This window comes from Aythya marila (genome assembly GCF_965140915.1).
Source record: "Aythya marila genome assembly, chromosome: 5".
In the NCBI taxonomy this organism is placed as follows: Eukaryota; Metazoa; Chordata; class Aves; order Anseriformes; family Anatidae; genus Aythya; species Aythya marila.
This window is the reverse complement of record NC_139046.1, coordinates 22,862,892-22,884,224: the sequence shown is the minus strand read 5'-3', so window position 1 is coordinate 22,884,224 and position 21,333 is coordinate 22,862,892. Positions and strand designations below refer to the sequence as shown.

At 39.0% G+C, this 21,333-nt stretch overlaps 1 protein-coding gene across 2 annotated transcripts in view; it reads left to right on the top strand.

Annotated features, from left to right (window-relative positions):
• LRP5 (LDL receptor related protein 5) overlaps positions 1 to 21,333 on the top strand; it is a 142,842-nt gene that overhangs the window by 105,733 nt on the left and 15,776 nt on the right. For both annotated transcript variants that reach the window (XM_082760655.1, XM_082760656.1), the window contains exons 8-15: positions 2,935 to 3,151; positions 3,344 to 3,633; positions 5,634 to 5,860; positions 6,224 to 6,408; positions 9,782 to 10,105; positions 12,493 to 12,695; positions 14,863 to 15,074; positions 16,922 to 17,112. In XM_082760655.1, coding sequence (XP_082616781.1) covers positions 2,935 to 3,151; positions 3,344 to 3,633; positions 5,634 to 5,860; positions 6,224 to 6,408; positions 9,782 to 10,105; positions 12,493 to 12,695; positions 14,863 to 15,074; positions 16,922 to 17,112 — 1,849 coding nt within the window. The remainder of the gene's footprint in view (positions 1 to 2,934; positions 3,152 to 3,343; positions 3,634 to 5,633; positions 5,861 to 6,223; positions 6,409 to 9,781; positions 10,106 to 12,492; positions 12,696 to 14,862; positions 15,075 to 16,921; positions 17,113 to 21,333) is intronic.

Genomic DNA, 21,333 nt, shown 5'->3' with positions numbered 1-21,333 from the left:
AATACTGTTTGTTTTCACAGATCATCTCTGAGCAGTTTCAATGTGCAAGTAATATCAGTGCAAGAAAGGGAATTGTAATGCAGCTGCCTCATCTGCACTGGAGTTGTAATTCTTTGACATTTATTTAGTTGAATATACCTAACATCATACATTCAGTATGAGGTTGTCCTTAGGTAATTAAACTGGGAAAGTACTTCTTAGTGCATTGTTAGATTTCTGTTAATAGCATTATTTTTGCACTTAAATCTGTATGCACTGTTACAGCTTCCCTTACCACCTGCAGCTGGTAAGCTGCAGCCAACTTCAGGCATTAAATGATGAGATAATAGGGTATTTTATCAGCTGTGCAGTTTTAGTGAAAGGAGTTGTGTTTCTGGTCATATTGTGAAACCCATTTACAGGTGTGTTTTTTCTACGTCCTCAGGGTTTAGGTTAATGTTCTAGAGTAGAGGTGAATCTCAGGGAAGATGAATGACAGCAAAATCCAAAAGACAAAACGTGTCTGTACCTTTACTGAACTGCATGTGACAGCTTACTGTGTTCAAGCTTTGCCTTGGTTGCTACTGCAAGATAGTCTAATTAGCACTTAGTTATCACTTCCTGCCTATTGCCATGGATTAGATACCACCAGGAAGGCTCAGCAGCCCATCACACACAAACCTAGAGCTGCCCTTCTGCATCCTAGGGAAACCTGCTTGGGTTCATAGGTGTTCTGCTGCCTGGATGGGGAGAGGGGGGTGTTCGAGACAGAGAGGGAAAAACAGGGGAACACTTACTCCATCTCCTTCTTAGGAGCCATTAAAGCCATTAAATATTTCTTTTTATTTTCTTTTTGTCTGATTCAACATATTTGATCTTCGTTCCCTCTGTGCTTGATCAGTCATATAATTTAGGAATCCTTTTTTACATGGACAGGAAGGGACTTAGATTGCCTAACAGGCTTTTCATTTAGTAATTTCAGTGGAGACTGTGTTTTTTGACAACATGCACAGGTGTGCATGGATATAAATAATGTATGTTTCTGCATCTTTGGGTCCAATCTTAGCCCTTGTGTATTTTAGTCTACAGGTATAGTATTTGAGCTGTACCTTTACTGCCCAGATCTGTAAAACCAGTTTGAAATGTGCTAGTTTGATCCTCATCCTGTTGATGCAGTGGTGTGTTTGTACGGAAAATGTCTTGTTTACTGAAGGTTCCACCAGTTTGTCTCTGGCACCTGAGTATGTGTGATGAACTTTTGAACCTGCAGTACTGCCTGTGGGATTGATACTGTTTTAAATAAGTGAGCATTTGGGGTTTGCCTGGACATGATGTAATGAGATAATTGCAGAACCATTTGGCTTTTAACCGCAGACAAACTTTTTTTTTTTTTTAATGTGCTCTGTTTAGCTTAACGAAATAAAAAGACATTAATCTTAAGTCTCTGCTACTTCATCAAATGGTAGGTTGGTTGACACAAAACTCCCCCAAATCTTACTTTGAAGGAATGTCAGTGTTATTTTTAATTGTCCCCAGCAGGAGGCTTTTTGGCTGGAAGGAATCCCTGGATTTACCCCCCCTTCTCACAGTTCTCATGTGGCTGGGAAATCTCTCTCTCCTTGCAAACAGTGCTTTTTCACAACTTCTCCAATTTTTAGGTAAAAAGGTTTAAGGAAGAAAAGTCTGTGCACTTTCTTTTGCAGAGAGAATAAAAAAAGGGAGAAAAGTGTTGTGATTCTTAAAGCACCTTTCTGCTGCCTATTCCTTGACTGTGCAGAGATTTCTGTATCATGACTTTGTAACATTGCAAATAATTAATATTTTCTTGTTCTGCTTTCATATTTGCTGTCTCTCCCAAAAGATTATGTTGTAGCATGTGTTCATATTCACATAAGCTGTTAGTCTTGAAGATCTTAAGAAGCTTTTTAAATCTGCAATTGAAGACACCTGCACTATAGTAATGCAAGATAGACAGTGTTATAGTGATGTTTTTTGTGTATATAATGCAAATAAATACAGGGTGAAGCAAATGACTGCTTACCCCCTGCTGTTGGGCTGGTGGTAGCTGGAAAATGTAGGTTGCCCCAGGTATGCTAACGTTTAACATCTCTTTCAGATAACATTCGCATAGAATTGGTGACAATATTATTTGCATTTATATGAAGTGGGAATGTGCCCAAATTAACTGTATAATCAAAGAGAGATGCACGTTGCTTTCCCAAATCTACAAAGTATTACACAACTAACTGTAATAGAAACATCAGATTTCGAATTGGAGGTTTCTGTTATTAATAATTGGATACCTACCACAGGTGTGCATGCACATATTAAAAGTCAAATATAAATTTAATAAGATGTGATTGTCATTAGTCACATAAAAGTAGTATGCTCCCTCTGTCTACCATGTATGGGTAGAGCCTTACAACATGCTGTTTTTTTGGTTTCTGTATGGAATTGAGATAAAACGGATTGATGATTTTGACTGCCCATTAGATTGTTAAGCATTTAATGGATTAATGTTACATAGCCTTTAAATTATGGATGTTTTTAATACGAAATAAATATCAATTAATAATTTACATGTTGGGGAATACAGTGTTGAAATGACCATGCTTGTCTTTAAACAACAAGAAAATAAAAGCATTGTATAGTGAAGACAACTTAATTTCCTACAAGGTACAAGTTTAATATCTTGGTTCTAAATAAATAAATAATATCTGAATGATAGCAAAGAGATTATTTAAATTTCTACTTCAATCACAGGCAATGCATTGCCTAGGTTAAAGCACAGGTTGTAAACCTGTAAAGTGTTTCTAGCAGCAAATGGAAGATCGGATTGCACTGGAAAATAAAAGTTACAGTCTTTTGATTTAAATGTTACTGGACTTGGTGCTGTCCATAGTGAAAATTTTTAAATAGCACTTATTTATTCCTTTTTTCTCACGTGTCTCGCAGGTCATAAATGTTGATGGAACAATGAGGAAAACCCTCCTAGAAGATAAACTTCCACATATATTTGGGTTCACACTGCTAGGAGATTACATCTACTGGACTGACTGGCAGAGACGAAGCATTGAAAGAGTTCACAAGATAAGGGCTAGCAGAGACATTATTATTGATCAGCTGCCAGACTTAATGGGCCTTAAAGCAACAAGTGTTGCCAAAGTGTTTGGTAAGCCTGGGCTGGGTGGATCCAATGTTGAATGGTTCTTTTAGAATTCTCTGTTGACAACCCATAGAGTTAACGTATTTTGAAGATTTGTAATTACATTGCACTTCCTCTCAGCCTTTCCCTTCCCCTTCACACTGTCTCCATAATACACTAATATCTGTTTTGTTTTTGTTGTTTTGTTTTGTTTTTAAGGAACTAATCCATGTGCAGAGAACAATGGAGGCTGCAGCCATCTATGTTTCTTTACACCCCAGGAGACCAGGTGTGCCTGTCCCATTGGCCTTGAGCTGTTGAGTGACATGAAGACTTGCATCATTCCTGAAGCCTTCTTAGTTTTCACAAGCAGAGCAGCCATTCATAGGATTTCCCTTGAAACCAATAATAATGATGTTGCTATTCCTCTTACTGGAGTCAAAGAGGCATCTGCTCTGGATTTTGATGTCTCTGATAACAGAATCTATTGGACTGATGTTAGTTTGAAGGTATTACTGACATGTGAATTCCCTGAATATAATGCCACAGAGCAGTTCCTTTGATCTAACAAAGGTCTCTGTTACATGATCTATCCTGCAGTTGCTAGTGTTGTCATTGAATTGCATCCAAGGAGACTCTTGGAGATGAAGACAGTTGCATTGTTGAATGCACAGTTGGGTGACAGGCATGTTCCTGCTTCAAATAAAAATCCAAAGTGGTGTTTGCTCATACTGAGTGCTGAAGTCTCAGATGCTGCATGGGCTGCATCTGTATATGTCCCTATCCTAGAAATGCCATTTTTATGTCACATAGTAGAGTAAATGAAGCACCAAGCTTGGCAACCCCCTAAGCTTTCTACCCCCCCTTACAGTTTTGACTTGGAAAACAATCTTATTTAATATTAACAATTGGCAAGAGAGCTTTGTATTGGTTGCTGTTAGCCTATGACTCCAGCTTGTCACAGAGCAGGCTAGGGTACTGATCTAGTCCTCTCCATGCCATGTTAATTGCCCCCTACCAGCCTCCAACTCTGTGTCATTGTGTTCCCCAGCAGTTTGAAACTTCAGTTTGATGTGTTCTGGTTCATGTCCAGGTGCATGCTGAAGTGAACGTTGTGGTGTTCATCAGTGTTGCTTAACTTTTTGAAGGGAATTAAGTAATGGTAGAAAATGACACAGTCACTTCACTGGAGCTGAATTCCTCTGTTTAGCCTCTTAATAGGTTTTTCCAAGAGCAGTTGAAGTTTCTTTGCCAATGTGCCAAAGCCATAATAGGAAAAAGCTCAATTGTAGTGATGGCAGGGCTAGTGCAATTTTCATAGCCTCTCTGGGAAGACTAATGAGGGTTGTGCTTCAGCATTAACAGTGCTGCTTGTGGTGTGGATACCTTCCTAGGAACAGTGCCAGTGTAACAAATTAGTGTGCTGCAGACACGGTTACTAAATAAATCTCATGCAAGCATGTGGAGAGCTGGGGCTACGGTTGTCTTAACCATTTGTAGTGGAAAATACATTACTTCATCTGCATCAATCGGGTCCCACTCTTACTGTGCAGAACTGAACAACATTTTACATGTCTGTGGCCTCCTGAATTATCCAGGAATACTGTGTTTTCACATACATATCAGCATAGATTTCAGAATGCCTGGGCTTTCTTTCCCTCTGTCCCCCCACTTTCTGCAGTTTGGCAGTAGGCAGTGTAACTTCAGAGCCCTCTTCCTGTTTCCATAGCCAGTTCCCCTGATGACCACTGCATCCCTAAAAATATAGCACATGAATTCTGGTTTTGACACTTACCTTTAAAAATGTAAAACATCTCTTATTCTTATATGTTCGTTTATTAAACGATTAAGAAATCAATACCTGAAATTTTAGCAGGCAGTTTGGAATAAATGTAAAATGTTCAGCATTAACGTGATAACAAGGGAGGGTAATTGTACATTGGTCCTGGATGTTCCCAAAGGTTTATGTGGGCATTGTTCATTGGTAGGAGGAGCTTATTTATATGTACGCAGTCCTTACCCTATGGCTTCTTTAGCTGACTGTATATAACCAAAATGTAGATGAGAGCAATTAACTTGCTCAAGGTGACTGATTATGAGAGAAAAATTAATTCAGGTTTTGTTGAATTATGATGCATTCATGAGAATTAACACATTAGAGAGAATTAAATACTTTTAAAAAATAAATACTTTTATATGCAAATGGCAGAGAGGAAGACGGGTCAAGGAAGAATCTGCAGATATACAGTGCTTTCTGAAAGTCATGTCCTCTTAAGATGCTTTAAACTGGTCATCAGAAACTGTACTGTTAATTTTTCGGAATATTCAGGTCTTTTTATCCTGTGAATTACTGTACAGTTTTCTTTTAAACAGACATTTATTTTAAAAATGTAACACTGACTGATTGTTGTTTTTACTACTAACCTCTTTTTGTATGCCAGGCTTCATAATAACTTCTCATTTTGAGTATCTATAAATGCTGAAATATTTTTACATGATTGTTTTCCAGACTATAAGCCGAGCTTTCATGAACGGGAGCTCTGTTGAACACGTGATTGAATTTGGGCTAGATTATCCTGAGGGAATGGCTGTAGACTGGATGGGAAAGAACCTGTACTGGGCAGATACTGGAACCAACCGAATTGAAGTAGCCCGCCTGGATGGACAGTATAGGCAGGTCCTTGTGTGGAAGGACTTGGACAACCCACGGTCTTTGGCTCTTGATCCTACCAAAGGGTAAGGGATAGTGTTGGTTTTCAAAATTCTGTGTGCTCATACTCTTACATGACAGGATACTTGGCAGTTTATATAGCTTCATTTCTTCAGGGTCCCTGAAAACACAATGAAGGTTTTGTAAGCTCCACAACCCTACAGGTTTCAATGAAAATTTGGGAGTTGTTGATCATGTTTTTCTCTCTATGTTTAAAAAAGGGGTGCTCTAATATACAGTAATTAACTGCCTATAACCACATGGGATATTCAAATATTTAAAAAAAAAAAAAAAAAAAAAAAAAAAGAAAAACGAAAACATAGAGCCAAACTCAAATCAAACTCAAATCTCACCTAGTTGTAATCTTTCTGTTCCGCTTCTCATTTCAGGTACATGTACTGGACAGAATGGGGAGGTAAACCTAGGATTGTTCGAGCATATATGGATGGAACAAACAGCATCACTTTGGTGGATAAAGTGGGTCGTGCCAATGACCTGACTATTGATTATGCAGACCAAAGGCTATATTGGACTGACTTAGACACCAGCATGATCGAATCATCAAATATGCTAGGTATTCTGGCTTTAAATTACATCAGTGTTACTCCATCCAGTACAGAAATATGCATTGGCCACAGTAAAACAATTGAGTAGATTTTTAGAGTGTTTTAATTAAATTCTTGAAATGATTGTCTCCAGACTAACCCTGATGTTTTTTTTGAGTGGTGATTTCTTCACGGTGAGGGTGACAGAGCACTGGAACAGGCTGCCTAGGGAGGTTGTGGAGTCTCCTTCTCTGGAGATATTCAAGGCCTGTCTGGATGCCTACCTGGGCAGTCTGCTCTGAGGAACCTGCTTTGGCAGAGGGGTTGGACCCGATGATCTTTTGAGGTCCCTTCCAACCCCTACAGTTCTGTGATTCCATAATGAACTGTTAAATCAATTGTCTTTTTCTCTAAATTGTTAAGTCTGTTAAATTTATTAGACTTAAAGCATGTACGTACCAATTTGTGGTAAGTAGTAACTTGAAAGATTGAAATAATATGATTTATATTAAATCTGCATGTATATTTTCATTGTGAGAGTAAGCAGAAAGTTAAATGCTTGAGGGGATGACAGTGATAATAATAATGAAAGCTTCCTAAATTAATAACCATGTGGTAGTTTTAATAATGATAGTGAAATATAATACTGTTTTAATCTTGTTTCTCTGTATTGTCATGAAATTACATGCACTTTACAAAATTAGAGATATGACCTCTGAGAAAGTGAACACGGCTAACAGGTTCATTATAAACCAGCTCTGACTTCCCAGTCCTGATGCTGATTTTCTGTCAAACTATTATCCAGGTCTCTCTTTCCAGCTTCCAACTAATTTTATTAGTTGGAAATCCAAACCAAGGTACTGCTTGGCATTCCGTCAGAGATGGAATCCAGAAGCTTGTGACCTGACGTCGTATGTCCCATTTCCAAAGAGATGTCTTTGTTAGATGGGAATTAACTAACACCTCTGGGAATCCAATATAAAAAGCAGGGTTTGTGTGGAAAAACATACAGTATTTAAGAAAACTCATACAGGATTGTTGCAGCAATGCTCTGGTTGATGACACACGCGGTTTCCCTGCAACTCACTCACTTATTTTTAAATCTTCTGTGAAAAGCTAGTATTACAAAGAGATGTTTTTTTAAGGTGTTATTGTGTGTGCATATCTTCAGAGTATGGAGAATCTACTACAAGGTTTTATATGCTTTTATTTGAAGATCTTACTCTATAGTTGAGAGAGAGAAAAAAATGGAAAAATCTGTTAATGGAGAAAAGGCTTTCTCACATGTTCTGAATGAACATTTAAAAAAAAAAAGTTGTATCAGCATTTTGACTTAACCTTTGCACCTTCTTATGCTTCTGTACACATACTGAGCTGCAGGACTTCATTTTTAGCCGATGACCTAAATGAGTTGAAGTAATTGTTTTGATAGCTTCTTAGGCCACTGTGTATGTCCAAGAAAAAGAAGCGTTAGAAAGAATCACATACTCTTCTGATGATGTGACTGTATGTCAGTTTTGGCTTATGTATGCTCTCCATCTACAGGTAAAAAAAAATTGTTTATTCACAAGTTGGCATTCGAGTAGGATGTTTAGGAAAAGGACATTCTGAAAAGCCATCCAAAAAAAAAGCCATTTCATCCAAAATGGATGAAATCTCTGGAAAACAAAGCTATGCAGTTTTGGATTCCAAGGCTAACAGTGATTTTGCATCACTTGTATTCATTGTATTGGGATAAGAACTGCTTGAATGGGTGATGCCAGTTAGAAATTGCATGAAGGTTTTTTCTTTATCTAGAGTTGTGGGTGGTTTTTTTTTTTTTTTTTTTTTTTTTTGTTTATTTTCATCTAATGCATGATCTATCAAAGCTAAGCTTCTGCATTATACTTGGAGAAACAAAATAGCCAGAGGCAAATTTGGATTAGAAACTGATTGTGGTATCGAGAAGAAACACAATATTCAAATAATCTGTGGTAAATTAAACTAGTTCTAAAGCTGAACCTATGGTTAACATTAATTTGTGGTGAGAAAGTAGGAGAGGAGGACTGCTGAAGCTAACAACGTTGTATGCTTGTCCTTTAAGTTAGCAGATTGTAGGGTAGGCTTCTAGCATGTGGACTTATCGGTTAAGGAAATGTTATTAGACTAGAACTTGAGTTGTATTATACACTGCTGGCCTCCTGGCCAGGATGGATATGCATGGGAGCTGGTGATAGAAGCACCTACCCTACCAGCAATAAATAATGTACTCTGAAGTGGATGATTGAATGCTGTCCCAGCTTATTCTTAGGCATTATAAATGTTACCCAGCAGGCCAAAATCACTGTTCTGGGAGATTTTTCTCCATCTAGTGCCTAGTAAAATTCAGGTAGTTTATTTGCTTCCCTCAAAAGAACCTCAACCCTGAATTCATCACTATAGACCAGGATTGATATAAGTACCTGAGAGTGTTCAGGATATCTGTGCTCTTAACTTGGACACTTCAGATGCCTAAAAGTAGTTGTGAAGTTTGCCTCTATACTTAGTTCTAGTATTTTATAGAAAAAAATGGCTTAATGGGTTTTCAGTTTTATTGTATGCTTTCCATTCCTTCTCCAGTGTTGTCTGAATGAGAGAGGGTTAAAGGTAAAGTGAAGCGGGGGAAAAGAGGTGATGTTCTGTAAAATATAGCATTTGAATATTTGTTTGAGGCAGGGAGAGATGATGCTGATGAATCTTCACTTGATATAAAGTGGCAGAGATTCAGGGTGTTTTGTGCTTGAAAATGTTTAGGAGGCTGATTTATAGGAAGACCTTACTTTAGTGGTGAATTTCTGGCAGAGGCCATCTAATGCTCTAGTGTTAAATCTGTTTTGAATGTTGCTAACTGAACCACTGAGTGTGAGAGTACTGGGATTTCTGCCAAACAAATGGTTTCCAAATCCTTTGAGGTATCTGTGTGTTGAATTGCACTGCAAATAATTTGTTTCTTGAGTGAAACACTGTAATTTCTAAAAGCTTGTTCTCTTCGAATCCCAAGTTTCCTTTACGTTGCTGTTGTATATATTATTTTATTATTATTATTCTTGGCCTAAGTCTTGGAGCTGATAACATTCTTGAATATGTCTTCCAGTATTTATTTGCAATGTTAAATGTAAGAAATAGAGCAATATTTATTTAAATGGCAACACATTGGCACGGCTTCAGATTGCTCTATAGGCAAGAAGTTACCAGGATAACATTTTTGAGTGCTGTTCAGGTTACTTATTCAGCAGGTACTGCTTAATAATGAATCCTGTGATGCTGACTGGTGAAATGAGGTTTTATTTTAAAAGGGGAAGAAAAAACTTTTTCTTAGTGTCCATCACACTCTGCTTCATGGCTTGGGAATTGTGTTTAAGTTGATTATATTTATTTTTGCAGGACAAGAACGAGAAATCATAGCAGATGATCTACCTCATCCATTCGGATTAACTCAATACAGTGACTACATCTACTGGACAGACTGGAATCTTCACAGCATAGAAAGAGCAGACAAGACCAGTGGGAAGAACCGGACACTTATTCAGGGCCATCTGGATTTTGTGATGGATATATTGGTCTTTCATTCTTCACGTCAGGATGGCTTGAATGATTGTGTGCAAAATAATGGCCATTGTGGTCACTTGTGCCTTGCCATACCAAACGGATTTAGGTGCGGCTGTGCTGCTCACTATACCTTGGATCCCAACAGCAGGAACTGTAGTTGTAAGCCTTTTTGTTTGCTAGTTTATTCCTCATTGCTTGTGGATGCCATGTGCTTGTGATTTCTTTCAGTATAGGAAAGTGTTGTGGGTTAATGTTGGTAGGTAGCTAAACACCACCCAGCTGCTCTCTCACTAATTCCTGAGGGAAAGAGTCAGAAGGATAAAATGGAGACAACTTTTGGGGTGAGATGAAGGCAGTTCAATAGCTAAAGAAAAAGCTGTGCAAAGCAAAGTAAGGAATTCATTCACTACTTCCCATTGGCAGGCAGACGGTTAGCCATTTACAAGAAAGCAGGGCTCATCACGTGTAATAGTTAAATGGGAAGACAGATGTCATAACTCCAAATGCCACCCCCTTCCTCCTTCTTTCCCCCAGTTTTATTGCTGAGCATGACACCATGTGGTGCAGAATAGCCGTTTGGTGTTTGGTCTGTTTGGGTCAGTGGTGTCCACTCCCAAATGGTGTCCACTCCCAAATTCTTGTGCAGCCCCAGGCTGGTAGGGCAGCATGAGAAGCAGAAAGGGCCCGGAGGCTCAGTAATGACTAAAACATAGGTGTGTTATCAACACGGTTTTGGTCATAAATCCAAAACATACCACTGTATGAGCTGCTGTGAAGAAAATTAACTCCATCCCAGCCAAAACCAGGACAATCTGCACCCCTTACATCATACACTTTGTCGTGCTTGGGTCCAGCAGTATCCAAGACATCTCCATTAACAACCATCTCCCATTCTGTCCTGTAATTTTCATACATTGATATTACTCCCTTAGTCTACAGGCTTCCCACATAAAGATGTCCATAAAACGTCCAGTTAGTTCATTTAGCCCATGACTTGGGTTCTGTGTGTTAAGGTGGTCACTCAGGACAGGAGAAACAGTGTTGTGTGGAGTTCTTGGACGTCAAAACCAGATCATCTCAGGTCACTGCTGCATTTGCGCTGCTTCTTTGAGGCTTGTTTGAATGGTTCCTGCTATAATATTTCCTGTAACATGCAACTCAAATCATGAGTTACAACCATTTAAAGGTATATATAATCTCCATCCCTGGTCTGTTTGGACCATTGTATAGGGTGTAACTTTGCAATGTACTTCTGCCCTTGCCCTTTTTCTGGCATGGATTTTTGCATGGGTAGAGGTGGAGCTGTTCCTGTATGGTCTTGTTCATGGGCTGCAATCCCTTGAGGGGCACATTTCCTGCATCATAATCTTATCCACAGCCACCTTGAGGTGATCTAGCATGGCCTTTTCCATAGCCACAGATGCTTTGAGGTATACCTGAGATATACCAGTGTGGACTTAACGATGTCCACAAAAGCTTTGGGGTGCACCTGCTTCACTTGTGGACTTACCCACAGGTCACAGTCCCTCTGACTCAAATTCACCCTGGGATTCTAGCCTGTCCAGTACAGGAGCACGGGAACAGAAGCAGTTCCCTGGCTACCTGCCAGCCCAGGCGCATGGCTGCTGCTGTTACCAAAATGTTCCCAGGCACAGCAAAGTAAGATGATAAGGACTGCAGCAAACAGCAAAAGCAAAAAGCAACGAACTGCCAAGCACTGCAATACACAGTAAGCAAGCAAGTCCTGTGGCAAGCGCAGCAGCCTGCCAATTAGTAGCTAAACAGCTTTAAGAACTAAAAAAATCAGTCTAGGCCACTCCACTCAAATTTGTTATCTCAAACCCTTCAAGCCCCCATGTTGGGTACCAGAAAGGACTGTTGTGTGTTAATCCCAGTAAGCAGCTAAGCACCGTGCAGCTGCTCACTCATTTCCCATTGTGGGATGTGGAAGAGAATGGAAGGGTAAAGGTGAGAAAACTCCTTTTGGTTGAAATGAAGACAGTTTAATGGGTAGAGCAAAAGCAGTTTGTGCAAGCCATTCCTGCCTAAACCACTGTGAAAGGGAAGGGGTAGCAGAAATCCATTTCAAAGGTTCTGTCTTTAAAGGTAATCTGAAATATGAGGACAGAATGTGGAGTTTTATGTCCATTTTTGTGATACGGATTAGGGATGAAGATTTGTATTTAAAGTCTTAGAAATAACAGCACTGTCAAGTCTGGTCCTACTTGTTTTGCTGGAAGTGCTTTCCAGGTGATTCAACTGTGTGATTGAAGCTTTCCCAGTCTTTAACTAAGTGTGTAGGTGGGTGGAAGAGAAATTCTTTTTGTCTTAAATGTTGTTGAAGTCAACAAAGATAGCACCCAAAAAACAGCTTTCTTGGTAGTCTGAAGAACAGCATGCACATGCACTTGAAGTTTGTGGAAGTTTATGCGTATTTGTGTAAGTTCAACTAGATAAAAGGATAATGTAGGAAAACTGTGCAACTTTGTATTTCTCCATATTGTTGGTGTTACTTACACTCTTTTTTTTGTTTTGACTTGTTTCAGCCCCTACCAGTTTCCTGTTATTTAGTCAGAAGTCTGCAATCAGCCGAATGATACCAGATGATCAGCAAAGTCCAGATATCATCCTGCCTATGCATGGTCTAAGGAACGTGAAGGCTATTGATTATGATCCCTTAGATAAACTGATCTACTGGGTAGATGGACGTCAGAATATTATAAAAAGAGCCAAAGATGATGGCACTCAGGCAAGTTTACATGGTGTATATACTTGTTTTTTTTTATAGGGGAGGGGTCTTTCTTTGCAATTCATGCTTGACTTTCCCCTCCTGTCCCCTGCACCAGGGAGTCATCAGTTTAAACTTTACTCTTGCTAGTGCTTATTCATGTATATTCTGTTTATATGTAAAGATTACTGAAGGGTTTTTTTTTGTTTGTTTGTTTGTTTTTTAGGATTTTGATTTTAAGTTATACACCAGGAAGTGTAATAGTCTATGTATATCATATGTACCTGAAACGATGAGCCTTAGAATCCTAAAATCATTAGGGTTGGAAAAGACCTCCAAGACTATTTGGTCCAACCGTTCCCCTACCACTGTCACCCACTAAACCATGCTCTAAGCAACACGTCCAGCCTTTCCTTAAACACCCGCAGGGGATGGTGACTCCACCACCTCCCCGGGCAACTCAATCCAATGCCTCACTGCTCTTTCTGAGAAGAAATTCCTCCTAATTTCCAACCTGACTGTGAACCCTTAAACTGTGATATTTAGCTAAGGGTGGGCAATGAAGTAAGGCAGGCTCACTATCTCTGAATTATACTAGAAACAGAAATTGTATTCTAAAGTCAATATTGTGCATGACAGTTGTGTGATCATATTGTCATCATTGTAAAGCTGTCACAAAATGAAAACTCTCACAGCTATCCAAGCTGTAGTTAAAACCTTTAGTAAGCCGACTGTTGTGTCACATAGGGGTAGACTTATGTGCATACAAAATCATTTTACTGAATTAGGTGGATAAATGTTTTTCTTTGCTAGTTATTCATACAACAGTGGAAAGAAGTGTGCTGTTCTTCTGGGCAGTGTTATGCATTAATATTGCTTAACTCCCAGGACAGAATAACAGATTCTTTTAAAGCTGTAGTTCGAATAAGAATACAAAAGGAAATGGAGAATGGGCGAGGTATATTTTCTTAGCTTTGGGCAGTCATATCTAAACAATGTAATGTGTTTTCAGTGGAACTGAGCTGGTCTTTTCATGTGTCTGGGGAATTGGTGATCTTACAGTGCCCTTTAACAAAAGAGATGATGGTTTGATTTTTTGGCAATTTCTTTTAAGATTGGAAGAGGTATCTTAGGATAAGCAGCTAGCTGGGTTGCGGATGAATTTTGAAGGAGTGTTTCTTTTGCTCTTTTGGATTGTGCTAGGTGCTAATTGTTGCAGTCTAGCTTTTCTTTGGTACTTGCTAGGTGTAAATTGCAATGGAGATTTGTCTGCTCTGTGTTTTCCACTACATTGGCGGACAGCTTTGAAGATGCAGATCCCCTGCAAATTTTAACTTTCCAATTTTCACTAACTATTTTTACTGAAATTTGCTAACTCTTGTTTTCTTGCAAACAATGCACGTGATATACTTGCGTAACATTATCATCGATTTCAAGATAAGAATTACTTCTTTTTATTTCTGGGCATGCTGACAAGAAAAGATAGGGATAAAGATTTAAATAAAAAGAAAACATTCCATCACAATGTAGAACTTGGTGGCTTATAACCAAACTATGGAAATATATTGTAATTTTCTCACGTAATTCTGTTTTGAGTAATTCATTTCGCTTAAGTTGAGTGTGGAATAGTGTATGCATCTTTCTTGACCCATACAACCTTTTGTTTCGCTGCTGTTTCTGTTTTTGGATTGAGAATGCCATATCAGGACGCTTTAAAGAAGACACCACTTTCCCGTGACCACTCTGATGTGACCAAAACCAGTCACCTTTGAAACCTACTTTGATGCTGGGAGTCCTGCCAGTGGTATTAGTATCCCAATGGCACTGGGATTAGCAGTAGACTAGTGGAGCCTCTGTAATGTCAAACTGAAAGGTTATTTTCCTTTTGGGACTTCTTACATGCTCAAGTACTCCAGAGTGGCTGAGGGAGCTGGAGTTATTTAGCCTGGAGGAAGGGAGGCTCAGGGGAGACCTTAGTGTGTTCTACAATTACCTTACAGATTTTCTTTAGATATTTTCCCTCTCATCCACAGTTTGAATCCTGTGTATTTTGTTACATTTGTTGTACTTGCTTCCTTGTGATTTTAGGTATTTCTGGACCTTTCACATAGGTAAACTGTGCTTTTTGTGCAATCAGAGTTCATACAGAACAGTTATTAGAAGTCATTCCTTATATGTTGTCTTGCAGCCTTTTACTGTCATGAGTTCTCCAAACCAAAGCCAGAATCCCGAGAAGCAGCCACATGACCTCAGCATTGATATATACAGCCATACCTTATACTGGACCTGTGAGGCCACAAATTCAGTCAATGTCCACAGACTGAACGGCGAGTCAATTGGGATGGTGCTGCGAGGAGATCACGACAAGCCCAGAGCCATTGTGGTGAATGCAGAGCGAGGGTGAGATTCCTTTCTGTTCTTCACACAGAGCACATCTGGGATATGTCAGCTGCGTGCAAATCTTGTGATGCATCTGTGTATTTTAAAAAGGAGAAATTTTGCGTATTTAATTGCTCAGGTTATAGGTGATTGATAGCCTGATTCTGGGTTTTAAAGTTATCCAAGTTTCTCTTCGTGTTCTTTCCTTTTCTGCCTCCTCTGGTGTGCCAACTTAGATGTTCAAACAGCCGTGTGGTACATTAAAATGGGGAACTGAGATGGGTGGGGAAAGCACAACAAAACAACCATAAAACACGTATTTCCAGAAAAAAGGGATCTTTCATATGATAGAAATACTCCTGCTAATGTAATAGTATAGAGGTTGAAAAAAAAATCAAAATAACCTTACACTCTAGACATTTTAAAGTCAATTCTGTCTTGATGTGTATCTCAAAAAATGCTGAAATGATTTAAGACAGGTAAAGGCAGTGCAGTGATTTCCCACAGGAAGAAAATTTGTAGTTTTGCTGTAAAGCAGTTCTGTTTAGATTCAGCAGACCCACATCTCCACTTCAAGTGGCAGGTAACTTTATACTTAGAGGTCAAAGATGGCCCTTTTGCTGTTCCTTCGAATAAGTCAGATGCTTAAACCCCAGTTTACTCTTAGGTGGCTTTGATATGTGTTTGACAGATGTTGGATGACAATATTTCATAACTGTGTGGACACAATAGTACTCAGAGACCCTATGTGGAACATTTGTGGGACTGTTATTTTGTACAATGCTCACTGCATGGTTCAAAAGCTGCTGTGGGAAGAGGGGGATTAGAGAAAAGATTCTAATCTGATTGGGACTAACTTACTTGGACATCGTTAGTATTTATAAAAACTTTCCTCATTCCCCATTAAAATGGGAGTTTGGGTTTGTTGATCACTAAAACATTCAACTTCTCAGGTCAGGTTTTAAAATGAATTAAAGATAAACCTGCTTTTAAATTAAAAGAGGTAAAAATGGGAAAGAGACAATGTAGAAGAACACACTGGCTACCTGGGAGGGCTGAATCAGATCTGTGCACTGTCCTGCCTTAGTTCCAGAAATCCTTCTCTCCAGCTCTCCCTTGGCTTGCTCGTTCTCACTGCTGCATCTCCTCGTTCATGCCATCAGGAATGCCTATGCAGCAGTGAATCTGCCCAAGTTATGTATCACTGAAGAAATGGTAGATTTTTCCCTGAGGGAGTTCTCAGTTCACTGTGTGGATGCGCAAGCCATTTTTTTAATTACGCAGAGGAGAGCAGAAGCTGCTCCTGTTTGCAGCTGAGCTGGCTTAGGCAGATATAAAGTATTCATGGAACTATGCCATCAGGAACACGACATTCTCGGTTGTTCTTTCTTCTGTGACATTGTTCCTCTTAAGTTTAGTAGGAACTTACACTTGCTGTGAAGAAAGGAACCCCAGAAAGGAGGTAATTGTGTTGTGGGTTTTTGTTAATTTGTTTTTTTTTGTCAGAAAGAAGGTGGGGAGAGCTTTACCCAAGGACAGTTGCAGGAAATCTTCTGTGCTGGCCTCTTACAATCCCTACCTCCACTGCAGGAATATTGCAGGGCAGCAGTGCTGAATGCTGAAGCATTTTATGGCCTGGTGTATTCAGGAGAAATGGAGTTATTTTTAGGCTGTCTCAATATGCCATTTAGCAAATGTTGGAGCTTCTGCAGCTGTGTAGATCTGGATCTTTGCAGTTGGGAGCAATAGTCACCAGTCATCCTTGTGTACACCATCCCCACTTACAACTGAGAACCTGTGTGTGAAGGTGAGCTGCTTCCCTTGACTCCTGAAGCTTTTAGTTAATCAGCTGGTGGCTTTGTTCTCAGGTACATGTACTTCACCAACATGCAAGAGCGAGCTCCCAAGATTGAGCGTGCAGCCCTCGATGGCACAGAGAGAGAAGTGCTTTTTACCACTGGGTTGATCCGCCCCGTAGCATTGGTGATTGACAACAAACTTGGAAAGCTTTTCTGGGTGGATGCAGATCTGAAGCGCATCGAAAGCTGTGACTTGTCAGGTATGTGGTATGCAGTTAAACATTTGGAGCAGCGTGTGTGATGTATAGGACATCATTCCCTCTTTGATACTGACCCCAGTAACTTCTTCCACAGTTGCCAGTTCTGTGCAGGCAGGCACAGCTAACAATTGCTGGTGGGCTTCTGTCTTTGATGTGATTGGAATAAATGTGTCTGTAATGACTGCTACCCTCCAAGAGGGACATTTGATTTTTGATATGTTCTGAAAGCAACTCTTGGAAGATCAGATTAAAATAGGTGTTGCTAGTCATGGCACCACTAAATTACTCCTGCTTTTTATTTTCTTTTGGCTTAGAAGTTTGCATAACTCTTCAATATTTTTTCTCTGGAAGTTACAGCCTACTAAATCAAGGTAACCAGAAGAACAAATGGAAGGGGTAGCAACACTTTTCTAAGAAGGATGATAAGGCAGCTCACCTGGAACACCAGTGTTGTAAAACAGTGGAGAGATGTCAATTCATTGCACTTTTTCCATATTAGTAAAATAAGGCATTATTCCACATCTATAGCAGTAGCACCACGTGCTTCTTACAGAGCGCTGTTCATCACTGAATTCTAAAGCAGTTGGCAGTGCTGAAAAATGGAGAAATGGGCAGTATAGTGCAGAGGATCCAATGTCTGTGTCTTGTCACTTGTGATTCTTTCTCTCTTCCTTTGTGTGAAAAAATTAAACTCCTAAAGGAAGTACAGAGAGAAGTGAATGAGTGTCAGGGAGTAGAAACTGGGCTGTTCTAGTGATTGGCAGCTGCCATAAAAAGCTGAGCCTCCAATTTTTGATGGACTTTCTCTTAATCCCTTCCCTTGTGAGGCAATGAACTAAAATAGGTGAAAATTGTTCACTTTTTTTACAAGAACAGGAGGGAGAGAAGAGGTACCAAGGAAGACTGAGAGACTGAGACTTTGATGGCCTCGGAGAGGGTAGATGCATCTGTGAGAAGTGCATTTAATGAGATGAGGAGAGGGCTGGTAACTAGTGTTGCTATAGATTAAAAAGATGACCCCCATGTAACAGAAAGCCGTATTATTTAATGAAGCTGTAGCACACAGTGGACCTAGCTGTGGCTTTTACATGTATGTAAAAAAGCATGCCTTTTTTCCCCTTGGATTTAGCATGCATGCAAGGCTGAGTCACAGCTAGCAGGCAAGGAGGATCACAAGAGGTGGGTGTTTCTTGCTGGAGACAAGCTGAGTCCTTGCGTGGTAGAGCATAAAAGGCAGAAGCAGTCTGTAGATTACTGTTTTAGATCTAAGTCTAAGGCAAAAGGACTTCAGTAAAGTGATATATGAGTAAATTAGCAGCTAGGCCATCACACTCTGGTAGTTTGTATCCTGTGGTTGCCATTTCCTTTGTATGTGGTATGCATTCCTCCTTTTGGTGGCATAGAAACTCCATATAAGCATAGGTTTGAATACTGGATTTATATTTTAATCCATTTATTTACAGAGAAAACTAAACTTTCTCTGGTTAATATTGAAACAAAGCTTTTCATGCACATTTATTCGATGGGGTTACAACTGAAGAATCAAACCCTAAACGCAAGATAAAGGGGAGGAAAGCTACAGGACTAAACGAAAGCAATAACTGGAAGCCACGTATCATGTAGCCAGAGAACTATGGTTATGGTTGATCTAGCTAAAGCTCGCTGTAATTTGATCCACTGAGCTGTTTTGTAGTTGTTTTGTTGTTTTTTTTTAGAAGTTAACTTTTTTATTTTAAAATATTCTGTATATTTTGCAGTCTTGTATCACAGCTTCAGAAAAAAATTGATAGCCGAAGTTAGGTTGGGTTGAATTATTTCCTCAAAAAGTATTTCTTGAGCTGTCACTTTTAAATAGGTCATATGATAGCAAAAGGATTTCTAGTGTAAATTGAGGCTGCTGAAAAAAATGGACTGAAGTTCTACGTAGTGTCCTCCTTGCTAATTAGACAGTTCCAAACAATCTTATTCCCTCACAGACTTGGGGAGATTATATGTTTCTGAAGCTTTCCCTATACCCTGATAGTTAATAGCAGCCTGCTAAATGCTCGGGTGACCAATACTCAACTTATTAACTTTCAGAGGGGGATGAAAGAACTACAAACCTGTCCAGAGAGTGAACACTTACTTGCAAAGTTGTTGGATTTTTCAGCTGGAGCTATTGATGCTTTTCAGACACTCATAAAACATTTGCAAATAACTTGTCTGCGATATCAGTCAATTAAAAAGTAGCATTTTATATTATCGTTGAAGTGACTGGAAAAATCTATAAAAATGCTTTAATTTCAAATATTTTAAATACAGCAATTGGTGTCCTTCCACCTTAATGTTATTTACATTTAAGTGTTAATTTCAGTCTTGAAAAGACTACACATCTGTTTCATTTTGGTAACTAGAATACTTAATCACTGTGGAAATTCAACACTTGTAGCATGTTTTCTTTACCTTTTTTTAAGCGTATCTGCTGAAAATATCCTTCTGTTCACTCTGTTTTTCATTTTATTCATTTTTCTAAACAACAATCTAATGGTGTCATCCAGTGCTATCAGTGCTCTTTGCCTCTCCTTTTAGTATTACTATTTGGACTGTCATTTACTTAAGATCAAATCCAGCATAGTTCAATATAAATTAATCACCACCTCCAGTGCTATCTCCAGAGCTTCACAAATCACCAATGTTCAGCTTTTTATAGATGAGGGAGGAAAAAGATGATGCTTGAAGGTATATCTCAAAAACCGTTAAATGTAGCCTGTTTGGGAGGCTGTTCAAAGAGGCTAGGGTTGTAGCAGGACTGCTAGCTTGCAAGTGTCACTAGACACCTTGTGTCTTCATGGTTTTAGGATGTCCTCAGGATACCAGCTTGCCTTTTATTTCTAAATGGAAGTTACCAACTTAGCACTTAAGAAAATTAAAGGAGGATTTCATTATATAATTTGTAAATTAGGTTTTCCCATTCTTGACTTATTTTAAATACATCTGAAACTTGTGCTTTTTCAAAGTTTGACACCAGAGTCTGACAGAAAAACAGTTATCGTTGATGGTCCAACGTTGCTGAAGTTCATAGGGATTAAGGGTGCTCACAGACTGCAGAGCAAATGAACAAAATAGCCTGTGTTTTTTTCACTGTATACCTTCTTTTGTCAAAATGCTATGTTTCACAGTATTTCTAATTTTTAAGATCTGTACATTTAAGAGAAGACAAAGGGCATGCCAGGAATTGCACTCCTAGAAAGTAGTACTAAGGGTCTGATTTAGTGAAACCAGTGCAAGTGCGTTGGTTCTGTTCTACATATGTCCTTACAAGAGTAAAATCCAGTGGAAGCATGTACAATAAAAGATGCATCAGATTACAACCAGGACTGTGCTATCAGACACACTTGTGAGTGTTCCTTCTGAAAATGAAACAAAACAGGTCTCTTGCTCATTGGTTTGAAAGCAAAATATATTCAGGGATAAAGAACTAAAACACCAACTGCAAGTACAAGAATTTCTGACCTCTCTTTGTTCTGTTTTCTAAATTTCACGGTAATGTATGCTGGGCAACGTTCAACATGGCAGTCAAGCGAGAGTTGTGGGCAGTAAGTTTATGTGCAAAATTAATAGTCTGTAATTGAAATAAATGTCATATTCTTATGCTTGGCTGAGCACGACATAATTTATGCAGCAAGTTAGTTGAATCTACCGTTCATTAGCATTTTTATTATGTATCCAGATTCAATAATCTCATTTTGAGTAGATATTTAAAACTTCAATTTTTTGTAAAATGCAAGCAGGCATAAGGCCTTTATTCCAAGATGAAACAGCAGACGAGAGGTAGCACCAAGTTATAATTCTGTTTTGTATTCTTCATTTTTGAAACCAAATGTGTCTGGTATACACTAAAAATGTTTTCTGTGAATTAATAGAATAATCTGGGACCTCTTGTTCACCCTAGGCAAGCATAACAAAAGCAACAATTAAGTGCCACTAACAGTAGTGCAGCACATGATAGAAGACTGCAAGCAATTAAAATTAAAAGCAGTCAAAATTCATTTTTGTTTAACCTGATTTTTACACCTTGATTGAGACTTATTTTGTAGAGCAGTAAATCTGAACATTTGATGATGATCTTGTTTAAAAGCTTCTTGAGTTACATTTCAGTTTTGCTAAACATGGAACTTGGGTTTTTTGCTTGGTTACTGAAGAAAGAAAGAAATTGAAGAAAGGAGTATGCTTGCTGGAATA